This window comes from Trachemys scripta, chromosome 7, assembly GCF_013100865.1.
Source record: "Trachemys scripta elegans isolate TJP31775 chromosome 7, CAS_Tse_1.0, whole genome shotgun sequence".
NCBI classification, from domain to species: Eukaryota; Metazoa; Chordata; order Testudines; family Emydidae; genus Trachemys; species Trachemys scripta.
This window is the reverse complement of record NC_048304.1, coordinates 32,106,638-32,128,045: the sequence shown is the minus strand read 5'-3', so window position 1 is coordinate 32,128,045 and position 21,408 is coordinate 32,106,638. Positions and strand designations below refer to the sequence as shown.

The window sequence follows — 21,408 nt, the reverse complement described above, 5'->3', positions numbered from 1 at the left end:
TCCATCTCTTCTGGGAACCCCGCCACCAGCACAGCTTTGGTTACTGGGATTCGTACCCCTCGGCACAGGTCTTCTAGTAATCCTCTCTCCGTTTTTTCTTTTTTTTTAAACTGAGATGAAAGTCACTCAGGAGTTTCTTTGCTCTGTGAAGAAGAGCCCAGGGTGCAAAACGTAGGTGTGTGTGTGTGTACTGCAAAGTCCCCATACGGGCCACCAAGTGTAACTTTAGCGCCCTCGTGGCCAAGATGGAGTCTGCTCTGCAGGCAGCTCTGGCCAAGAGAAGGCGCGCGCAGGAATGCAGCAGGAGAAATCCCTTCCACCCCAGGGAACCTGTTCCAAACCCCCCCAGAGTGAACACACACACACACCCACAGGAAAAGTACAGTGGATACAACAAGGGAAATATTTATTTACAGAGGGATGAGAGGAGAAAAACAACAAGGGGAAATATAAGGGAGAGTAAAACAGGATTGCATCCAAACCAAGGCCCCACAGGCCCAGTGGTAGCACAGTCTGGAAGGGCAGACACTGAGCAATGTGTCTGCACACAGAGTTCAGGAGTCCTGAGCAAAGTTCCAGTCCAATGGTGAGTCTTGGGTGCTCCTGGTCGTCTTCGGCACCTGTGAACTTTCCCCAACAAACCCCTCCGGTGCCCTCTTCTGCTGCTCTCTGCAAAGCCACACAGAGTGACCACCTCCCCACTTAACTAGCTAGCAACCTCCCTCCTTGTTCCCAATGCAGAGTCACAAGCCCCAGTACTCACAGCCCCATGCAGCTCTGGGCACCAGTGAATGTGATACTGGGTCCGGCCTGTCCTTCTCGGGCAATTCTTCCCTGGCACAGTGCTCCTCCTGGCTCCTGTCCTGGGCTGTCCCCGATCCACCCTGTCCATCTCAGGCCTCGGGAAGGTTCTCTGCTGCTTCACTTTTCCAGGGCCTGCAGGCTGCCTCCACCTCTCCTTGGAGCTCCAGCCCCTGGAGGTTCCCTCCTTTTTTACTTACTCTTCCCCTCCCCCCAGGAAAAAGATTTAAAGGGGCCATGCTCTCTAAACCCCAAAGGGGTTACACACACATGCACAAACACCCAGCCTGGTGCTGTCCCTAGACAGAGGAAGATATCCATACAGTAAAGTGCATGGACTGTAATGCCTGGCTCAGGCTCTGGGTGAGGACACGCGCGCACACCCTGTAGTGTTCATGGGCTGTAATGCCTGGTGCTGCCCCTAGGGGAAGACAGGCATACACCACAATGCACATGGACTACATTGGCTAGGGAGCTACGTGCAGACTGGGAGACAGATGGGGTCGCTCCCCTGCTGTGGGAGGGTCATGACATCAACTCCTTTGCTCCGCCTCTGATGCCAGCATGAAGTGGAGGGTTCCCCATGGAGCCGCAGGGCCTGTTTCTGGGTGGGGGATCCCAGTTGGGTGCAGAGATGGATGGAGGGCAAGCTCATGGCGGCGGGAGGGGTTACAGTTGGCGACAGGCCTTGGGCTCCCCTGTGTAGAATTCACCAGCATGACCAGGGTGGGAAAGGGGAAGCCCCCCAGCTTTCCTCAAGTCCATGACAATTACCCAATCACCCCCTCCCCGGCTCCCTCTGCTTGGTGTTCACTTTCTTAATGGTTTCCTCAAAAATCTTATCATCCTGTAAGAGCTCCCTCGAAACTCACATAAGACTTCCTAATAAGGGTCCCTTGAAACTCCCACATCCCTGAGGGCTCCCTTTAAACTCCTCTCATTTTATGAGGGCTCCTTCAAAACGCCTCTCATTCTATGAGGGCTCCCTCAAAACTCACCTGAAACCTACCTATAAGGGTCCCTTGCAACTCCCAGTCCCACCCTTCTATGAGGGCCCCTTTGAAATTCTCCAGTCTCTCAGAGCCCCCTTGAAACTGTCACGAACCTGAGGGCTCCGTTGAAATTCCCATCATTCCATGAAGTCTCCCTAAAAAATCCCTTTAGTCCAGCCCAGAAAGGTTCCTTGAAACTCCAATCATTCAAAGGTGCAGGGGCTCCCAACGTACTCTCCATGATGGCATCCGTAAGCCCCCAGGATCCCCCTGTGGGTGCCACACCCCGAAATGTCTGCTGGGCCCCCCACCCTACCAGGACGCCACCCACATTCTGCAGTCTCAGCCCTCCCGGCCCCAGTAGCGGGCATAGGCCTGGCGGAAGATGGGCCGGCAGGGGATGCGGGCACCAAGCCGGGCACAGATGAGGAAGGAGCCGGCCATCTTGCGGTGGAGAGAGTAGGTCTCCTCAGGGGGCGGTGTCAGGCGGTGTTGCAGCATGATGGGCAGGAGGGTGTGGATGCGGTGCGTCGTGTTCTGGGCCCCAAAGTCAAAGGGGCCGTCGGCAGCAAAGGCCTCGCCCAGAATCATCACGGCGTCTACGTGGGCATCCTTCATTGCCTGGGGGAGAGGAGCATAGGATAGGCCCAGGACAGGATGCCTGGGGGCAGGTGGGGCATGGGGGGGTAGGCTGGGAGCTTGGGGGACATGAGGGGTCAGGGTGGTGTGAGAGCACCTGAGGGGCACAGAGAGGGCTGAGTGGGTGGGCAGGGATTGGAGGGAAACATGGTGGACGGGACCGAGGCGGGCATGGAGGGGGTTAGAGTACAGGGTGGGGGGCATAGAGGGGACTGAGGCAGTGAGCAGGGCCTGGGAGACATAGGGTGGGGTCAGGTAGCAGGGGAGACAGAGGGAGCTGAGGGTGCAGAGGTATGGGGAGGTGGGCAGGACTCGGGAGCACAGAGGTTACCGAGGGGAGCACACAGGCAGACAGGAGTAGGTGCAGGGAACTGGCTAGGAGAGCCAGCGAAGTTGGGCAGAGGTTGGAGGCATGGAGATGGCTGGGGGGAGCAGGGTTCTGCCCCCCATCATCTGGGCACTGGCCCCCCAATCCCCATGCTGTGGCCAGGGAGGGGCCCAAGGGTCTCACCTGAGTCTCATAGCCCGTGAGGAACCGAAGCGCAATGGATCCCTGCAGCACCCCAGCCCGGTCGCCCTCAGCCGCAGCCTTAATGATCTGGAACCATTAGCAGAGCAGCCCAGAGGCCTTGTGAGATGGGCACAGGGCTCAAAAAACACCTGCCCCGCTCCCTATAGTACCCTCTGCTGGGAGAGGCCAGGGCTGGAGTAGCCAGGGGCTCCCCCCAACAGCCAGAGCTCCTGCCTTCCTCCCTGCAGCACCCCCTGCTGGACAGCAGTAGTCTCACCTCAATGTACTGATCCGTAAAGGCCTTGTCAAAGCTGCGGGTGGCTCCGAAATCCAGCAGCGCCACCTGATGTCCAACACAGGGAAGAGTGGGTCAGAATCAGCTGAGAAACCCAGGTCTGGGATGGGCTGTGGGGGCTGGGGAGGGATCAGCCCACCCTCCCCCAAAAATCATACTGTTAAGTGCTGGCCGGGGGAGGAGTTGGGCTGCCTGGACCCAGTGAGTGACACTACTGGGGGAGGGGAGTGCAGCTGCCCGTGGTCAGGGGGAGGCCCCCAAGCTGTGCCCTAGGGACAGTACCGTTGGACGTGTTACATTTGTGGGGCAGGTTGGCACTGAGCATCCAGACCATATCTCCCACATGATTGGAATGGGGTACATGGGCTAGGCACGTGGCGGGATGGTAGGACATGGTTGAGGGGTTCATAGTGAGGAGTGCAGCTGGGGGAGCTGATGGGAAGGAGGGAGTGGGGGTGTCAGCCATGCAGGGTGGGCCTCAGCCTATTCAGGCACAGTTGGCAGGCTGTGGCATGGGGGGCAGGGGCATAGTGTGGGGACATGTGGGGTGGGGGTAGTAGATCACTGCTTGTAGAAGGGAGACAGGATGCAGGGGAGAATCCCCCCATATTGGGAGGGGGCATGGCTGGCAGGCTGTGACATGGAAAGACAGAGGCGCAGTGGGGAGGGGGCAGATGTGTGGGGTGGTGGGTCTCTTTCTATCCTGGGAAGAGGATTGCAGCAACACAGGGGACAGTAAAGGGCTCCCCCATTCAGGGAAGGGTAGGGTGACCAGACAGCAAGTGTGAAAAATTGTGACGGGGGTGGGGGAGTAATAGGAGCCCATTTAAAAAAAACTCCAAATAGGGGGGGTCATGGCTGGCTGGTTCTGACATGGGGAGGCTGTAGGGGTTTCCCCATTCAGGGAAGTGGGTCGTGGCTGGCTGGCTCTGACATGGGGGGGCTGTAGAGGGTCTCCCCCTTCGGGGAAAGGGGTCGCTGCTGGCTGGCTCTGATATGGAGGGCAACGGGAGGTGTCCGTACCTTGCCGTTGTGTGGATCATAGAAGAAGTTGGACCAGTTGGGGTCGGTCTGCATGTAGCGGAAGTGGAAGAGCTCCCGCACGCACAGATCCAGGATACTGGAGCAGATCTGTGGGGACGAGAGAGAGCCCAGCGCTGAACACAATGGCCCCCAGCCCTGCTCTCCCCCTCCCCATGACAGGCCCCCTCCCTCACTAGGATCAGGCTGGGAACTGCCCCCCTCCGATAGCAGCAGCACTGGCTCCACGTCCCAGAGTTAAGGTGAAAAGGGTCGGGCATGGAACGGGGTCTGCGGGTGCAGGATCCTGAGGCAGGCGTGAGCAGAGGGCATCCAAGAGGGAGACCCCAAGAGGGGGGGAGAGAGAGACTAGGAGTGTGTCCCAGCACGTGGTATCCTGTGTGTATGCAAGTGTCTTTCCCCCCCTCACCATGTTGCGTGTCTCCTGGTCCAGCCCCTGGGCCTGGTCGAGGGGGAAGCCGGGCACCAACTCCGTGGTCAGTACCCGCTGGGTGCTCAGCTCACTGATCACCGACGGCACATAGAACACCGGGTCACCCTGCAACAGCTGCCTGTGGGGGCAACGTAACAGGAGAGGCTGTGTCAGTGTGGGCTCTGTACCAGCCTAACCCCCCCAACACACACACACACTGGGGGACTGTGCCTGGGTGGTCGCCTGTACCATCTCCATGTTGACTGTGCCAGAGCGGCTGCCTGTACCATCCCTTTACCAGGCGGTTGGGCCAGTGTGTACCATCTCCCGGGCAACTGTGCCGGAGTGGCCAACTGTACCAGTCTTCCAGGTGATTGTGCCAGTGTGGCTGACAACACCAGCCCCCGGGCAAGTGTGCCAGAATGGCTGACTGTACCATCTCCTGGGCGACTGGGCCAGTGTGGATGTGATATTGACATGGGCACTTACTGAAATCTCGTGGCACAGGCAGCCTCCCGCTTGTAGTCGCACTCCAAGGCCAGCTCACGGCTCATTACCTCGATGGCATGTTCAGGGAAAAGCCCTGCAGGGAAGCGAGCAAGGAAGGAACATCAGTGCCAGCGCTCAGCTCAGCCCAGCACGTAGGAGCCCAGAGTGAGTCACACCCTCTGTCACTATCCCCATTCCAGAGACAGGGAAACTGAGGCTCCCAGAGGGGAGGGGACTTGCCCAAAGCCACATATGGTCAAGCTTGAAACCCAGGAGTCCTGGCTCCCAGCCCCGTCCCCACACACACCACGCTCGCAGAATGTCATTAGAAGAGTTGGGATTTGGCCAGGACACCAGGGTCCCGACTCTTGGGGGAAGGCCTAGGAGGGCTTGGGCTCTCTTGGGACCAGGAGGGGGCAAGGCGTGGTAGCACCCAGGGGAAATGTGGGCCCTTGGGCCTGGGACCTGGTACCTTCAGGCAGCGCGTTGCTCAGACTCAGTAGGGAGATGAGGTTCCGGACATCACTGTTGATGCTCTGGGCAATGCCTGGGTACTGGGGGAAAGGGAAACGGAGTCAGACCCAGGGGCCACAGGGCCTGCCCATGGCACAGATGTCATGAACCAAAGGAGGCACATGGGGGTATCGAGGTCCTCAAAGGAGCCAGAGTGGGAAGTTAAATGTAGCCACTGGCAGGTGGGTGAGGGAAGCTCCTTCAGTCCAAACATACAGATGCCAAGACCTTTCCCATCAGCCCCTTGGGCAAACAGGCATCAGCCACAGAGGGCCAGACTGGGACATGGCGGCCAATTGGATGGGGTGAAATCACTGCCACCCAGTGCCCCGGGAAACCAGCTTCCAACATGGCCACCAGTGCACCAGGGGAACTGGCCTCCAACATGGCCACCTTTGTCCAGTGCTCCAGGGGAAGCGGCCTCTAACATGGCTGCCACCAGCGACCCAGGAAGACCAGCCTCCACATGGCCGCTGCTCTGCTTGCTGGGAGTTCGGGCTGCCTGCAGGGGGATCTGGGCTCGCCTGAGCCCTGCTGATACCTGGATTTTCATGGCCACATTGCGCCCATCCAGCAGCTGTGCCAGATGCACCTGCCCAATGGAAGCAGCAGCGAAGGGGCGCTCCTCGAACCAGGCCAGCCGTCTGCGCCAGTCTGGGCCCAGCTCGCTGTGCAGCACCCCCTGCATGGAGAAGGGAGAATAGCAGGGTCAGTGCCAACCACCCCCACCTCTTGCCCCCGCACATCTCAGGTTTGCCCCCCCATCTTCCCATGGGCCCCCCCAGTCCTCCCACTTTCCGAGTCTGTCCCCTCCCACACCCCACTCACCATCATTTGCTTAGTGGGCATGAAGTCAGCACTGTGCCTGACCCTCTCAAAGATCTTCTGGAGCGCAGGGTTAATAAGAGCGTCATCTGGGGGGTACAAAGCAGGGGGGAGCATCAGAGGCTGCGCTGGGGGGGGATGTGACATTGGGGATGCCACTCCTCATGACGCCAGGCTGCAGGGAAGGAGCAGTGGGGTGACACTGGGCAGAGCGAAGGGGGGTCTGGCTGGGGAACTGTCCCCACAGCAAGCCCCACACTTGGGGGACGCAGTGGAGTTCAGTGCTAGGGAGCCCTGGCAAATAGGCTGTAGGGAATGATCCAGCCCTGGATTTGGGGTGTTGGCTGCCCCCCTCCCAATCCTCCCACCTCCTCACCTTGGATGCTCAGCATCTGGCCAAGTTTCAGGGCCGCACCCCGCACCTTGCACAGGGTCTTGACGATCCGCTCTGCATTGGCTTCAGACAGGAGGGCACCTGAGCTCAAGGGTGACGGCTCACCTGGGGGTGGGGGGAGAACAAAGGAGTGGTCAGGTCAGAGCTAACCCCCCATAACCTCTGGGGAGACCCCCACTAACAGCATGGATCCCTACCTGTCAACCACAGCATCACAGATCTGGCAGCCAAGTACTCCCTTCCGGGGGGGAGGGAGGGATGTTGTTCACTGGGTGACCCTTTTCACCCCACCTGTTACTTCACTGACAAACGGCAATTCCATGACCCCCAAACCTCTCCCAAAGGCCTGTGGATTTTGCCACTTTTTTCATTTAAAGACATTTTTCAATCCTTCAGCACAATTCAGGAGAAATCACAGGGGCTGGCTGGGCCAGCGCTGAAACAAAATGTTGCAATTTTGCAACTTGAAGCGACTTTTTGATCTAACACATCCTTCCATTACCAGTGACAAATCGTTTCCAGAGGCTCTGAAGCCCAAACAAAACGATTTGTTCACCCTCCCCCCCTGCAATGAATACTTTCCAACCAGCCAGCGCTAGTACTGCCCCTGCCCCCCACATCACTGGAAAAATCCTGCTGGCAAGGGGCCCAGCCCTGCCTGGCGGCCACATCCAAATCCCCTGCTCCCTCTGGCGCTAGAATCACACCAGCCATTTGGCCCAGCTGGCGCCCTGCCCTCCAGCCCAAGCCACTGGTTCAAGCCCTTGGGTTGTGACCTGCTGTTCTCCCCCAATCCCCACAGGAGACAATGAGGTCACTGGAAAGATGTGCCCCACTCCCATTGCGCACACACAGGGCAGGGGTCTCCAGGCAGCCTCAGTGCACCATGGAGATGGTTGTCCAATAGTGCAAGACATTGAGCGTGCATGTGAGCCAGGGAGTGTGAGATTCTACGTATGCAGGTGCCCAAGCGTGATTACTTGTGCATTGAGCCCCTGCCCCCAAGGCAGCTTCCAACACTGCTACTGTTGGGGGTGAGTTAGTGTAAAAGGGCCCCAAGTGTATTCACAAGAGCACATGTGTGTCCACATGTGTACATGTGAATGAGCGTGCAAGGGGGATTCCAATTGTGTCTGTACTTGACCACAGGAGTGTCTGAGTGTGCAAGAGGGATTTCAGTTATCTCTGTACTTGACCAGGACCATATCTGAATGTGTAAGGTCTGGTCTATACTACCCGCCTGAATCGGCGGGTAGAAATCGACCTCTCGGGGATCGATTTATCGCGTCCCATTGGGACGCGACAATCGATCCTCGAATCGGCACTCTAACTCCACCAGTGGAGGTGGTAGTAAGCGCCGCCGACAAAAAGCCGCAGAGGTCAATTTTGCCACCGTCCTCACAACGGGGTAAGTCGGCTGTGATACGTCGAATTCAGCTACGCTATTCACGTAGCTGAATTTGCGTATCTTAAATCGACTCCCCCCTGTAGTGTAGATGTGCCCTATGAAGGATTCTGATTGTGTCCATACCCAGCCACCAGTGTGTCTGAGCGTGTGAGGGAGATTCTGATTGTGCCTGTCCAACTGTGTGAGTGGGCTGCCACCAGTGTCCTTCACTCACCTTTCACAACTGTTTCTGCCCGGAAGGATTTCTTGGCAGCTTCCACCAGGACCCCGATCCCGACGCTCACGGCTAAGCCTAGGGGACAGAGTGGAGGAATAACACACCAGGCCAACCAGCCCTACTTCACTGCTCCACTGGGGGAGGGGGAGTACCAAGCCACCCACATACTGATCTCCAGAGCCACCCGCCCCACAAAGCATCCAACAAGTCACCCCTTAAGCCCCATGGAGCTGCTGACACGGCCCCTGGGAACACTTTCCTTCCTGATCTACTGTCTCCTGTTCCCCTGGAGACTAGCTTGCCAGCCTGTGTGTGTGTCCGTCCAGACCGGGTGCAGCAGGGCTCATGCTATACACAACACAGCACCCCATGCTGAGCTGCCTCTCCTGACCCCACAGGGACCCATTCCCCGCCAACTCAGCCTCCATGACCTGTTCAACGCTGGGCCCCTCTGACAATGAAGATTGAAGCTGGGACCCCCTAGAGGGGAAATGCCCCATGTCCCCGTCCCCTGAGTCAGCTGGGGCCCTTGTGCAGGGATGATTTTCCTTTATCAGGGCATGTGCTGGATGCTTCTTACCCCCAAAGTTGGCCAGCCTGCCGAGCCGAGTCGCGGGGACCTTCCGCTCACAGGATTTGTCACTGAGCTGCAAAACAGAGCAGAGGTGACTCTCCCAGACAGCGCCTGTCTCCCCTCATGGCAGCATGGGAGCAGAAAGCCCTGTGTACTCCTACCCACTGCCTGGTCTCAGACAGAAATAAAACCCAGGAGTCCTGTCTCCCAGCCCCCTTGCTCTAACTCACTAGACCCCACTCTTGTCCCATAGCTAAGGATAGAACCCAGGAGTCCTGACTCCCTGCTCTAACCACTACATTCCTCCCCTCCCTGAATTGAGAATAGAGCCCAGGTACCCTGATTCCCAGACCCCTGCCCTAACCACTAGACCCACCCCCTTACCATATGTCTGTAGGGCCGGATGGGTGGCACCTTGGTGTCTCTGGCCTTTTGCACATCTTCAGCTGTCAGCCTGCCCACTGCAGGAGAGTTCTGATGGTACAAACGCCAGGGGCCCATGGAGCGGACCAGGAAGAGAGACAGGACATGGTCCAGCTGTGGTGTCCAGAGCAGAGAGCCAGCCCCTTGCCCCAGCACAGGAGACCAGCACCCTGGGCGAGCAGGTCTGGGACTGGCAAAGGATTTTGGGATAACACCAGGCGTAATGGTCCAGTCAGAGCTGCAAGTCTGGGAAAGGGGAGAAACATCACCCCTTTATGGGTGGGGGCTGGGATACTGTCTGGTACCCCTTGTCCCAGTCTCCTCCCCCCACAAGCCAGCCTGCCCTCCCACCCTATAGCCAGATCAGCAACGGTGTCCCCTAGAGAGGAAAGGCCCCAGGCACCATTCCTAGCCCCCTTGGGTCATCCAGTCCTCCCATCCTGGGACCAGATTGGAGCTCGCACTCCTAGAGGGGAAAGGCCCCATATCCCATTCCCAATATACACACTCCCGTCAGAAAATCGGACATGATAACAGACTTCAAATATGTAAAGGGCTGTTATAAAGAGTACGGGGATCAATTGTTCTCTGTGTTCACTGGAGACAGGACACGAAGTAATGGGCTCAGGGCCGGCTCCAGGCACCAGCTGAGCAAGCGGGTGCTTGGGGCGGCAGATTGAACGAGGCGGCATTCCGCCTAATCCTAGGGCAGCAAAGCCGTTTTTTTTTTTCTTTTTTTTTGTTCCACTCCAGCCGCCCTGTAGGGGGCGGTGGTGTGGAGGACGGGAGCGCCCTGCAGCAAGCCAGGCAGGGCAGTCCTCGTCCTTCCCTCCCCGCCGACCGGAGCGGAGTCCTCCTGGCAGGCGGCACGCGGTGCGCCGGGAGGGGCTGCGTGGCAGCGCCCCGCTGTAGCCCTGGCCGCCCCCCTTCTCTCTCTCTCCCGCCCGCTCCCTCCCACCCCCCCCCCCCTAGCCGGTCCCCCTGCACCCGTGCTCCGGCGCACAGATCACTGGTGGGTTTTTTTTTGCTTTGCTGTTCTGGCCACCCCATTTTTTTGTTTGTTTTTTTTTTTGCTTGGGGCTGCCAAAAAGCCAGAGCCGGCCCTGAATGGGCTTAATCTGCAGCAAGGGAGATTTAGTTTAGATATTAAGAAAAACTTTCTAAGGGTAGTTAAGCTCTGGAACAGGCTGCCAGGGGAGGCTGTGGAATCCCCGTCATGGGAGGGTTTTAAGAATAGGTTGGACAAACACCTGTCAGGGATGCTCTGGGTTTACTTGGCCCTGCCTCAGCGCAGGGGGCTGGACTTAATGACCCCTCCAGACTCCTTCCGGCCCTATATTGCTATGATTCTAATCTTCTGGCCAGACCCATTTGTACCTTGTCTCCTCTCCTGAAGCGGTCCAGTTTCCTCTGGCGTCCCCCCGATGCTGACACAAAGCGAAGAGGGGATATTGGGCACTCCCCCAGGGTCCGGCCAGCCAGGGGGAGCCCCTTCATCATGATCTCAGCCATGGAGGGCTCTGCAGAGAGGGAACCACTAAGAGCTCAGGGCAGGGAGCTTGCAGCACAGAGACACACACAGCCCTGGCCGGGGACATGTCCTGAACCCACCGATGGGACACAGACACCCAGCATGTGAAGGAATGACCTGGGGTGGTCCCAGAGTGTACAGGCAGGGTGGGCTAGTGGTTAGAGCAGGGGCGCTGGGCGTCAGGATTCCGGGGTTCTGTTAATAAATATTACAAAATCTAATATTAAATTATCCAGGATTATTTACAAATCTTCACTGGGTCACCATCCTAATACACTTTGCTCCAGAGCCAGCAAAAGAATCAAGGAGTCCTGACTCCCACTCCCTGCCCAGAACTGGGCATTAAACCCACAAGTCCTGAATCCCAGCTCCCCCACTCTAATCACTACAGCCCCTCTAAAGTAGTAGGGGTGCAGGAGAGGCTCCTCACCAACTGATCTTGTGTAGCCCTTAAAAGGCCGGACAGTGAGGCTGGCATCCTGCCTCCAGATACCCCACCCTGCTCTACAGCCTGCTCTACAGCCCTCCTCCCACAGACAGCTCTGGGGTTAACCCTGCTGCTAATCCCCTGGGGACCTGCAGAGGAGGCAGCATGGACAGCTGCCAGCCGCTCTTAGCCATTGCGCCCCAGGCTACAGACACTGCTAATCCATTAGCATAAGGCTACAGTGTACCCCAGCAAAGAGGCCTAGCCCATCTGGGTGCCCCTGGCTGGCTGGCCACTGCCCTGGAAGCAAGCCATGTTAACCCTTAGCCCGCTGACTCCCCTAGTTGACCAACCCCTCCGTATGAAGCATTCACGCTGCCGTCCCAGAGCCAGGGCCAGAACTCAGGAATCCTGACACCCAGCTCTGATCACAGGAGACCCCTCTCCTCTCATAGCTGAGGAGAGAACCGGGAGACCTACTCCCAGGCCCTCCCCTCTGTTCTAACCACTAAACAACACCCCCTTCCAGGGCCAGAACCCAAGACTCCTGGCTTCCAGCTCCCCCTACTCTAATCCACTAGCCCCTCTCTCACATAAAAACCCAAGAGTCCTGACTCCCAGTTTCCCTGTGTTTTAACCACTAGACCCCATTTCCCTCCCAGAGTTTGCAACAGAATCCAGGAGCCTAACTCCCAGCTCTAACCACTAGTCCCCACTCCCCTTTTCAGAGAATGGGAGTGGAACCCAGAAGTTCTGCCTCCCAGTCCCCCTTGCTCTAACCACTATCTTTTTTTCTAGAGCCAGGAGTAGAACCCAGGAGTCCTGGTTCCCAGTCTCCCATGGCCTCACCATTTCTCTTCAACAGAGGCTAAGGACTAACAGGCCAGAGACCGAGTTCCCTTCTACCACCAGAGGGGTTACACCAGAGAACCATTGCTACGGGTAGCATGGTGGCTTTGTGGGGAGGGGCGGCTCTCTCTGCTGCAGCCCCCCGACTCAGAGCACCCCCAGACAGAGCATGTCCCCAGAGGCTGCTGAGTCAGCACCTTTCCTCGGCATTGGAAGACGCAGCTGTGGTCAGGAAAAAGGCGGTGCTGCTCCTCTGAGTCACCCAGTCCCATCAGGCAGGAGCACGTTTGAAACGTGCTGGGGGCCAGGGAATTTGAGATGCACATGCACACCCTGTCTCACCCTGTGACCCTCCACTCATTTGTTCCCTCAGCTCGGGGACACCCACAGAGCACAAGGCATGGAGCAGAGAGAAGGAACAGGCAATGGATGAAGCCAGGAGTCCGGAGTCAGGAATACAACCCAGAAGCAAAGTACAGGGCATCCGGGGTTCCATTCCCCACCGCCCCCACATCCAGTTTTGGAGAAGTCTCACAAGCTTGCTATTGAATTTTTCTCCAGGGCATATAGGCAGGAGGCAGGTAACTACTGATCAGAGCAAGGGGGAACTAGAAGTCAGGACTCCTGTGTTCTATTCCTAGCTCTGGGAAGGGTGTGGGGTCTAATAGATAGAGAAGGGGTGGCTGGGAGCCAGGACTCTTGAGTTCATCTATTCTCAGCTCAGTCACTGGCATGCTGGGTAACTTTGGGCAAGTCATTTACCTCCCTGTACCTCAGTTTCCCCATCTTCAAAATACAACTAATGATACTGACCTCCTTTGTAAAGTCCTTTGAGAACTAAAGATGAAAAGTGCTATATAAGAGCTAGGTATTATTAACCGCGATGTTGCACAGGGATTGCTCACTTGGCACTGAAATGCGGCCACCTCTGGGGTGGGGCACAGGGGCTATTTAAACAGGGATCTCTCGCCCATTGCTCAGACGCAGCCATCTGTGGGCTGGGATCGCGTCAGCTATTTATACAGGGATCCCCCACCCAGTGCTGAAATGCAGCCACCTCTGGGATGGAACATGGCATGTGTTTAATGGTGCACAACAATACTATACAAAACAGTTTAGGATTTTGTCCATTCTGATTTTATAGAGTTTGCTGTAAAGTCAAATTTGGCTCTACACAAAACCTGAGAACAACTGAAAGGGGTTGGGAATTTTTAAAATTCCAGTGGGGATCATTTTTATTTCAAACCAAAGCAAAGCAAAATCTGTTCCCGGCCTTGAGGTATTTGTAATCAAACACTGCAGCACTGAGCTGGGACATGAGACCCCGAGGGTGAAATGGACTAGAAACTGACTCCATAATCAGAAGTGGAAACTGACAGATAGATTTTCAGTGTCTGCGCTAAGAGGAAGGAAAGGTGCCACCTGGCCTAAAAATCTATCAATCTAGGGAAAACACACAGAGCTCCATGTAAATTTGATTTGTAAAATTCTTTCCATTTAAACAATTTTTGAGGTTATCAAGGGAAATTGGGGTGGGGAGGAGGTTCATACAGTCTATTTCCCACCTCACCCCATCCCAGAAGCCTTTAATACTCCAGCACTGGGGCTCCACGGCTAGATTGGAAGCTCTTTGGGGCAGGGACATCTTTTTGTTTCTACAGTGTCTAGCACAAGAAAGCTCCCCTAGCTTACCAACCAAGAAAGAGATCTTGGAGCACCGTGGATAGTCGTCTGAAAACTTCTGCTCAATGTGCAGCAGCAGTCAAAAAGACTAACAGTATACTAGGAACTATTAGGAAAGGGATAGGAAATAAGAAAGAAAATATGATAATGCCATTCTATGGTGCACCCGCATCTTGAATACCATGTCCGGTTCTGGTTGCCCCATCTCAGAAAGGATACTGTGGAACTGGAAAAGGTTCAGAGAAGGGCAACAAAGATGATCAAGGGTACGGAGCAGCTTCATGCAAGGAGAGATTAAAAAGATTAGGGCTGTTCAGCTTAGAAAAGAGATGACTAAGGTCTATAAAATAATGAATGGTGTGGAAAAAGTGACTAGCGAAGTGTTATTGACCCTTTCACACAAACAAAAAAAAACAGGGGTCACCCAATTAAATTAATAGGCAGCAAGTTTAATGCAAGCAAGAGGAAGTACTTTTTCAGACAACACACAACTAACCTGTGGAACTCATTGCCATGGTATGTTGTGATGACCAAAAGTATAATGGGGTTCAAAAAAGAACTGGCTACATTCATGGTCAGCCAATGGATTAGCCAAGATGGTGAGAGATGTAACCCCATGCTCAGGGAGACCCTAAACCTCTGACTAACAGAAGCCTGGAGTGGAAGACAGGGGTGAATCACACTATAATTGGCCTGTCTGTACACCCCAACCCCCGAAGCTCTGGTATGGGCCACTGCTGGAGACAGGATACTGGGAAGATGGAGCATGGTCTCACCTAGTATAGCAGCTCTTATGTTCTTACAGTGGGGCTCTGGTCCATGGCTGGGGGTCCTAGGGGCTACCACAAATAAACATCTTTGTGAGGCTAGTTACAGGGTTGAGATCTTGCTGTTACGAGATATTTGTTGATTGCTGGTCTAATTAGTCTGGGCATTTGAACGGGTGGCCTAGATCAGTGGTTTTCAAGCTGTGGTTCCCCAGGGATCCGCGAACTAAGATTTCCAAAGGGGTCTGCACCTCCATTTGAAATTTGTTAGGGGTCCTCAAGTGAAAAAAGATTGAGAACCACCCGCTTAGAGGGCAAAGGCCCAGTCAGGGGCTGGATCTGCTGGTGCCTCCTGCAAGGGAAAGGCCCTGCATCCCAATGTTATTCCCATGTCATAAATATATGTTATCGCTTATTTCCCTTGCAGTTTACAATAAGCTAAAACTGACACCCTCCTAGCCAGCAATCAGAGGTCATCGCTGCTGCCCCTCACTCCCTAGCCATGGGGTTAGGAGACTTACCAGGCTATGGACATAGGGGTCAGGGCAGTTTAGTCTGGTCCCAGGGAACTAGCTTAATTTGGATGCAGCACAGAATTTGGGCCCTGGGCTGGATCCCAGAGCTATTGGCTCGGATTCCCTCCCCTCTGTCTGTAGCCCTGTCTTTCCCCACTCCCTCAGACCCCACTGCTGGGGATCTGTGCATCACAGCGTCGTTCCCCCCCTTCCCAGTGCTGCAGCCAACAAGCCCGCTCACTCCCACTAGTCCAGCCCAGCCCAGGCGTTGCAACAGCACAAGCCCGGGGCTTGTGTGCAGGAATGCACGTAGGTTCGCATGGGCAACCACCACGTCCCCTGGCACCCAGCGCCAGCCCCACCAGCGGGGGGAGGAGGGGCGGGGCTCATGCTTTAGGAGCATCCCCTGCAAACCCCCCCCCCCACCCCGGCCCGGCCCCCCCCCCCCCCCGCCAACCCCGATCCTCTCATCCCAGCCGGGGCAACCCCGGCACCGCTCTTCCACCCCCACCCGAGCATCCCCCCTCCAGCCGCGCTCCCTCATCCCCGCCTGAGCATCCCCCCTCCAGCCCCGATCCTCCCACCCCAGCCGGAGCGCACACACCCCGCCAGACCAGCTCCCCTAGTCTGGGCATCCCCCTCCACCTCCTGCGAGCCCCGCTCCCGCCAACCCGCCAGGGCAGCTCCCCTCCAGCCCCACTCCCCCCATTCCGGACTGGGCATCCCCCTTCAGCCCCGCTCCCCCATCCCTGCCCGGGCATCCCCCCCTCCAGCCCCATCACCGCCCGGGCATCCCCTCTCCAGCCCCATCGCCGCCCGGGCATCCCCCCTCCAGCCCCGATCCTCTCACCCCAGCCAGTCCAGAACACACACCTCGCCAGATTCGCTCCCCCCAACCTAACCTGGGCATCCCCCTCCAGTCCCCCGAGAGCCCTGCTCCCCGCCAACCCCGCTGGAGCATCCCCCCTCCAACCCCCGTCAGCCCCGATCCTCGCACCCCAGCCGGAGCACACACACACCGCCAGACCAGCTCCCCTAGTCTGGGCATCCCCCTCCACCTCCTGCGAGCCCCGCTCCCGCCAACCCGCCCGGGCATCCCCCCTCCAGCCCCGCTCCCCCCATTCCGGACTGGGCATCCCCCCTCCAGCCCCCCGCGAGCCCCACTCCCCCCATTCCCGCCCCTGTCCGCACCCAAAGGTTGCTTCCTTATCTCCGTGGTCCCCAGAGGGGCGGGGGGTCTCAGTCTGTCGGATCCTGGAGCTGGACTCGCTGCCCCGGAGTCTGGCCGGGCTGCTGCTCCCCGAGCGCTTTTGTTCCCAGCCTATCTCTGTCCGCCCGCATCGCTCCCCATGCCCGTGCAATGACGTCTCCGTAGATCCTGGCCAATGGGAGCTAAGTAGGCGTGTCCCTCACCTAGCGTCCGCCCCTCCCCATTGCATCCCAGCGTTCCGGCTTGCCCTATGGCACGGGGCTGGCATGGTGCCCACAGAGCGCCCCGAAGCCAGCCACTCGCTGTCCATCACCAACCCTCCGCTGGGTTATTGGTTTGTGTGTGTGTGTGTGGGGGGGGGGGGTAACAGTGTCACCCAAAGGCTCACTGCTCACAAGGAGAGGCTGGTGGGAGCGGGAGCTGTTTGTGTCGTTACAATGCTGTATGTGCAGGGTGCATGGGACGTGGGGGTTGGAGAAGTTCCTAGCAAGAGAAATAAAAAGCATCAAAAATTGAATCAAAACACAAGACCTGCTTCCTTTTTATTATGGGTATTGTGGTAGCACCTAGGAGCCCCACTCATGGCCCAGGCCCCCATCGTGCTAAGCGCTGTACAGAACGAAAGATGCCCCCGAGAGCTTCCAGAATAAGACAAGAGACAAGAGCCAGACAGGGACAGAGGAGGAAGCCCAAGGAAACAATGAGGCATTATTAGTCAGCATGATAGACAGTGGTTTCTGCACACCAGCAGCCTAACTGTTGGTTTTTGTAGGCATCATGACAAAGGAGAGTTTGAAAGAGGGATGAAGATTGTGTGTGTGGAACACAGATTGTGTGTGTTTGAGAGAGAGGCATACTCTGGGTGTGTGTGCATGACACAGGGTATGTGTGCGCGAAAGAGGTTTTGTGTGCATGTATGACAGATAGTACATGTGTTAAAAGATAGTGTGTGTAGAACGTGCATGACAGAATGTGTGTGTGAGATTGTGTGTGTGTATATTAGACTATGTCTGAGAGACACAGTGTGTATGGGACTGTGTTTGAGAGGTGAGTGCATGTGTGTGTGTGAAACAGATGGTGAGAAATACAAAGAGAAATACAAATGTGTGAGTGAGTGATTGTGTATTAGCCACTCTATGTGAGATGGAGAGAGTATATGTGTGTATAAGAGATTGAATGCTTGTGCAAGACTGTGTGTGTGTGACATACAGTCAGCGACCATGGGCATGTCTACACTACAGAATTGTCAAGCTAATTTATGTCGGCATACAGCCACTGCAGTAATTACACCACTTGTGCATGTCTACACTTTGCTCCTTGTGACGTGTCCTCGCCAGGAGCACTTGTACCAATTGAACTCTCAGTGTGGGACATTGTGGGATGGCTTCTGAAAGGCAGCAACAGCAGATGTGAGCACCACAGTGTCTACACCGACACTGCGTCAATCTAACTACATCAACATTGACTCTACACTTCTTGTGGAACTGGAGTTATTAATGCAGCGGAGTGGTCAAGTGATGTTGATGGGAAGAACATTTTAATGTAGACACTTACAGAGTTAGGTCAACGTAAGCTGTTTTATGTCGACCTAACTCTTTAGTTTTCAGAGTGGTAGCCGTGTTAATCTGTATCAGAAAAAAAATAACGAGGAATCCTTGTGGCACCTTAGAGACTAACAAATGTATTTGGGCATAAGCTTTTGTGGGCTAAAACCCACTTCATCAGATGCATGGAGTGAAAAATACAGTAAGCAGAATATATATAACACATGAAAAGATGGGAGTTGCCTTATCAAGTGGGGGGTCAGTGCTAACAAGCTAATTCAATTAAGGTTGACAAGTTGACAAGAAGGTGTGAGTATTAGCAGAGGGAAAATTACTTTTTGTAGTGACCCATCCACTCCCAGTCTTTATTCAGGCCTAATTTGATGTGTGTCCACACCTTCTTGTCAACTGTTTGAAATGGGCCACCTTGATTGCATTGGCTGCGTTAGCACTATGAAAGTAATTTTCCCTCTCTTGGTATTTTCCCTTTCTTCTTAACTGTTGAGAAGAAGTCACTTCCACCTTAATTTAATTCGCTCGTTAGCATTGACCCCCCCCCCCACTTGATAAGGCAACTCCCATCTTTTCATGTGCTATAATATATATTCTGCTTACTGTATTTTTCACTCCATACATCTGATGAAGTGGGTTTTAGCCTATGAAAGCTTATGCCCAAATAAATGTGTTATGCTCCAAGATGCCACAAGGACTCCTCGTTGTTTTAACTCTTTAGTATATACCACACACACACACACCCCTCCTGCTGTCTGGAATGTCAAATTCCGGGTGACCTTAAACAAGAGAGTATTGGGTAGACCAGAAGATTAACAGTACTTTAGAGGACCGAACTGAGATCAGGCCTCCATTGTGCCAGGTGGGGCGCAGATGCACAGTGAGAGGCGGCCCCTGCCCTGAAGGGCTCCCAGTCTAGATGGATAAAGGAGGGATTATTCTCCCTGTTTGATGGATGGGGAAACTGAGGAGCAGAGGGATTTAATTGTTTGCCCAAGGTCAGGGGTGCTTATGGCAGAATCCAGACCCCCTGACTCCCAGTCTGGTGCCTTCCCCCCAAGCCACTCTAGCTGAGAGGTCCCCAAGTGGTGAGGACACAATGGGATATGGCTGTGAGGTCGTGGCGGGTTCCGGAGCAGCCCATATGCCAGGCTGTGGCAACTCCCTGGGGATCGGGCCATGGCTGCCCAGGTGTGGTCTCTGCCCTTCCTGCTGCACTGGGCTGTCCTGAGTGGGACCCTGACCCTTGGCTGGGCTGAGGGGCCCTGTGAAAAGCAATTCCGCATCAGGCAAGAGGGGCCTGGGGCCGAGGGCCGGGCAGGGAGCCCAGTGCAGGTGGTGATGGTGTGTGGGGTGGCTGTGGCTGTGCTGTATGGCCTCATCAAGGCCGTGGCATCGGATCCCGACTGCGAGGAAGAGGAGGAGGCCGAGGAAGCACAGAGTGAGGTGAGGGTGCAGGGATGCCAGCCTGGCAAAGGAAGTGGGGACACCAATCTGACAAAGAGGGCAGAACCCTAGCCAGGAATAGGGGCAGGCACACCAGTTTGGCAAAGGAGGTGGACCTGGCCTAGCACGGGGTGGGGACAGGGCAACTGGCCTGGCAAAGGGGAGAGGGGGCAGGACCACCACTCCAGCAAAGGGGATGAGAGCCTACATCAGTCTGCCAAAGAGGACAGGACTAAAGCCTGGAGTACATGTCCCTCAGCTAACAGCTTCTGACATGTGGCTCCAGGCCAGTGCATCACACACCCTCCCATGGTCCCTGTATCCTGGGCTGGGATCCTGCTGACACAGGTGATGGACTCCCTTGGACATCCCAGGCCCAGGCCCTTGCCTTCTGTCTCTGAGATACACTGCTGGCCAGGCATGCAGAGAAACCGCCCCTAGGGTCATCACAGCCGGAGACAGACTGGGGTGAGGAGAGTGGGGGGCACACAACATGAGATAGCCATACTGCCCTTGGGCTGCCAGGGAGGGTTTGCCATGGGGTCCTTGGAGGAGCCAGGGAGACAGCTACAAACGGCAGGGTGGGGGAGGATGGGGGAATGTGCGGGGCCACTATGTACTTCTATCCATCCATCTTCATACATACCCCACCATCTATCCATCCCCCCACACCCCTCCATCTCCCATACCTGTTCTTTCATCTATCCCCCCCATGCTCCCCTCCCATCCCCGCATCTAGCTCTATACATACTAATCTATGTATTTATCCACTGGTCAAACCATCCTCATACACATCCCCCTCTATCTATCCATACATCCATCCCTGGTGGTGGGGACTCCCCCAGGGGAGATGAAGTTGGAACTGCCCTGGCCCTGACCCCCAACTCTCTCCCCTCGGCCAGGCCAGTGAGGGCTGCAGCACGGTAGGCAGTGAGGTGGGCAGCAAGGCAATGGCTGCGCCCCCACGCCCTGCATGCACACCGAGGAAGGCCAAGGAGAAACACCTACAAAGACTGAGCCAGATGGAGAGGGCGCTGCAGGGCTTCCTGAATGAGCTGCGGAGGCGCAGGGAGGCGCTGGAAACTCGGGGGCTGCAGGGGACTTGGGGGGCCCAGGGAGAGGAGATTTGCCCGCCAGAGTGGAACGTGGACAAGCTGCACGTCACTGTCTATGAGATCTCAGAGGACTCTGACTAAAGGGATAATAAAGGACTGGAAAGCCTGGTCTGTCTGGTGCTGTTGCATTGTGGGGAGATGGCTGGGGAATGGTATGTGGGACTGTGGGAGACACGGGGCAAGAGGATAGGGGGAATAAGTGGGGAGAGGCAAGGGGCAAGTGATGGGGGATTGGGATGGAGGGTCAATGATGCAGGAATGGGGGAAGAGGGTGGAAGGGGACTGGAGTGGGGAATCACTGAGGGGTGGATGGGGAAGGTGGAGGGAAGAGTGTATGAAGGAATCTAAGCTTTGAGATACTTCGAGAAGAAATTATGTAAAAAGGGATAGAGAAAAACTGAGATAGTGGGGGGGGCATGGAGGGGTCTGAAGTTTATAAATCCAGAGAGAGAGAGAGAGAATGAATGAAAGAAGAAATGAATTAGATAGATAGATTGATAGATGGGTGTGTGGATGCATATAGGGACAGCAGGATGGATATGGAGGTGGATGGGTGGATGAAGGGGCTTGTATGCGGATGGATGGGTGGAAAGATGGATATGGGGATTGATGGGTGGTGAATGGGGATGGGTAGATGGATGAGTGGCTATGGGGATGGATGGATGAATGTGTGTGTAGGTCTTTATGGGGCTAGGTGGATGGATGTGTATGTGTGGAGATGGGTGGATGGGTATGGAAATGGATGAGTGAGTGTATATGAGGATGCGGGAATGGT

The 21,408-nt window shown here is 55.8% G+C and overlaps 1 protein-coding gene across 2 annotated transcripts; it reads right to left on the bottom strand.

Moving 5' to 3' along the window:
- Window positions 1-710: 710 nt before the first annotated feature.
- Window positions 711-16,650, bottom strand: LOC117880916 (atypical kinase COQ8A, mitochondrial-like). Of its 2 annotated transcripts, XM_034777510.1 has the most exons (15): window positions 16,498-16,650; window positions 10,912-11,054; window positions 9,496-9,780; window positions 9,118-9,184; window positions 8,535-8,612; window positions 6,895-7,017; window positions 6,522-6,607; window positions 6,235-6,375; window positions 5,653-5,734; window positions 5,181-5,274; window positions 4,689-4,830; window positions 4,262-4,369; window positions 3,221-3,286; window positions 2,944-3,030; window positions 711-2,414 (listed from the first exon to the last, which is right to left on the bottom strand). In XM_034777510.1, the coding sequence occupies exons 2-15, from the start codon at window positions 11,044-11,046 to the stop codon at window positions 2,136-2,138; spliced, it is 1,773 nt and encodes a 590-aa protein (XP_034633401.1). In that variant the 5' UTR covers window positions 11,047-11,054; window positions 16,498-16,650; the 3' UTR covers window positions 711-2,135. The 2 variants fall into 2 exon arrangements, with proteins under 2 accessions (XP_034633401.1, XP_034633402.1); XM_034777511.1 differs by lacking the exon at window positions 2,944-3,030.
- Window positions 16,651-21,408: the final 4,758 nt, after the last annotated feature.

Excerpts from the sequence above, each read along its gene's own strand:
- LOC117880916 (XM_034777510.1), bottom strand. The coding sequence starts at position 11,046 with ATGGCTGAGATCATGATGAAGGGGCTCCCCCTGGCTGGCCGGACCCTG. Across the intron at positions 5,275-5,652 it reads GAGCAACGCGCTGCCTGAAG|GGCTTTTCCCTGAACATGCC; the intron begins GTACCAGGTCCC and ends GCTTCCCTGCAG. Across the intron at positions 2,415-2,943 it reads TCACGGGCTATGAGACTCAG|GCAATGAAGGATGCCCACGT; the intron begins GTGAGACCCTTG and ends CCTCTCCCCCAG.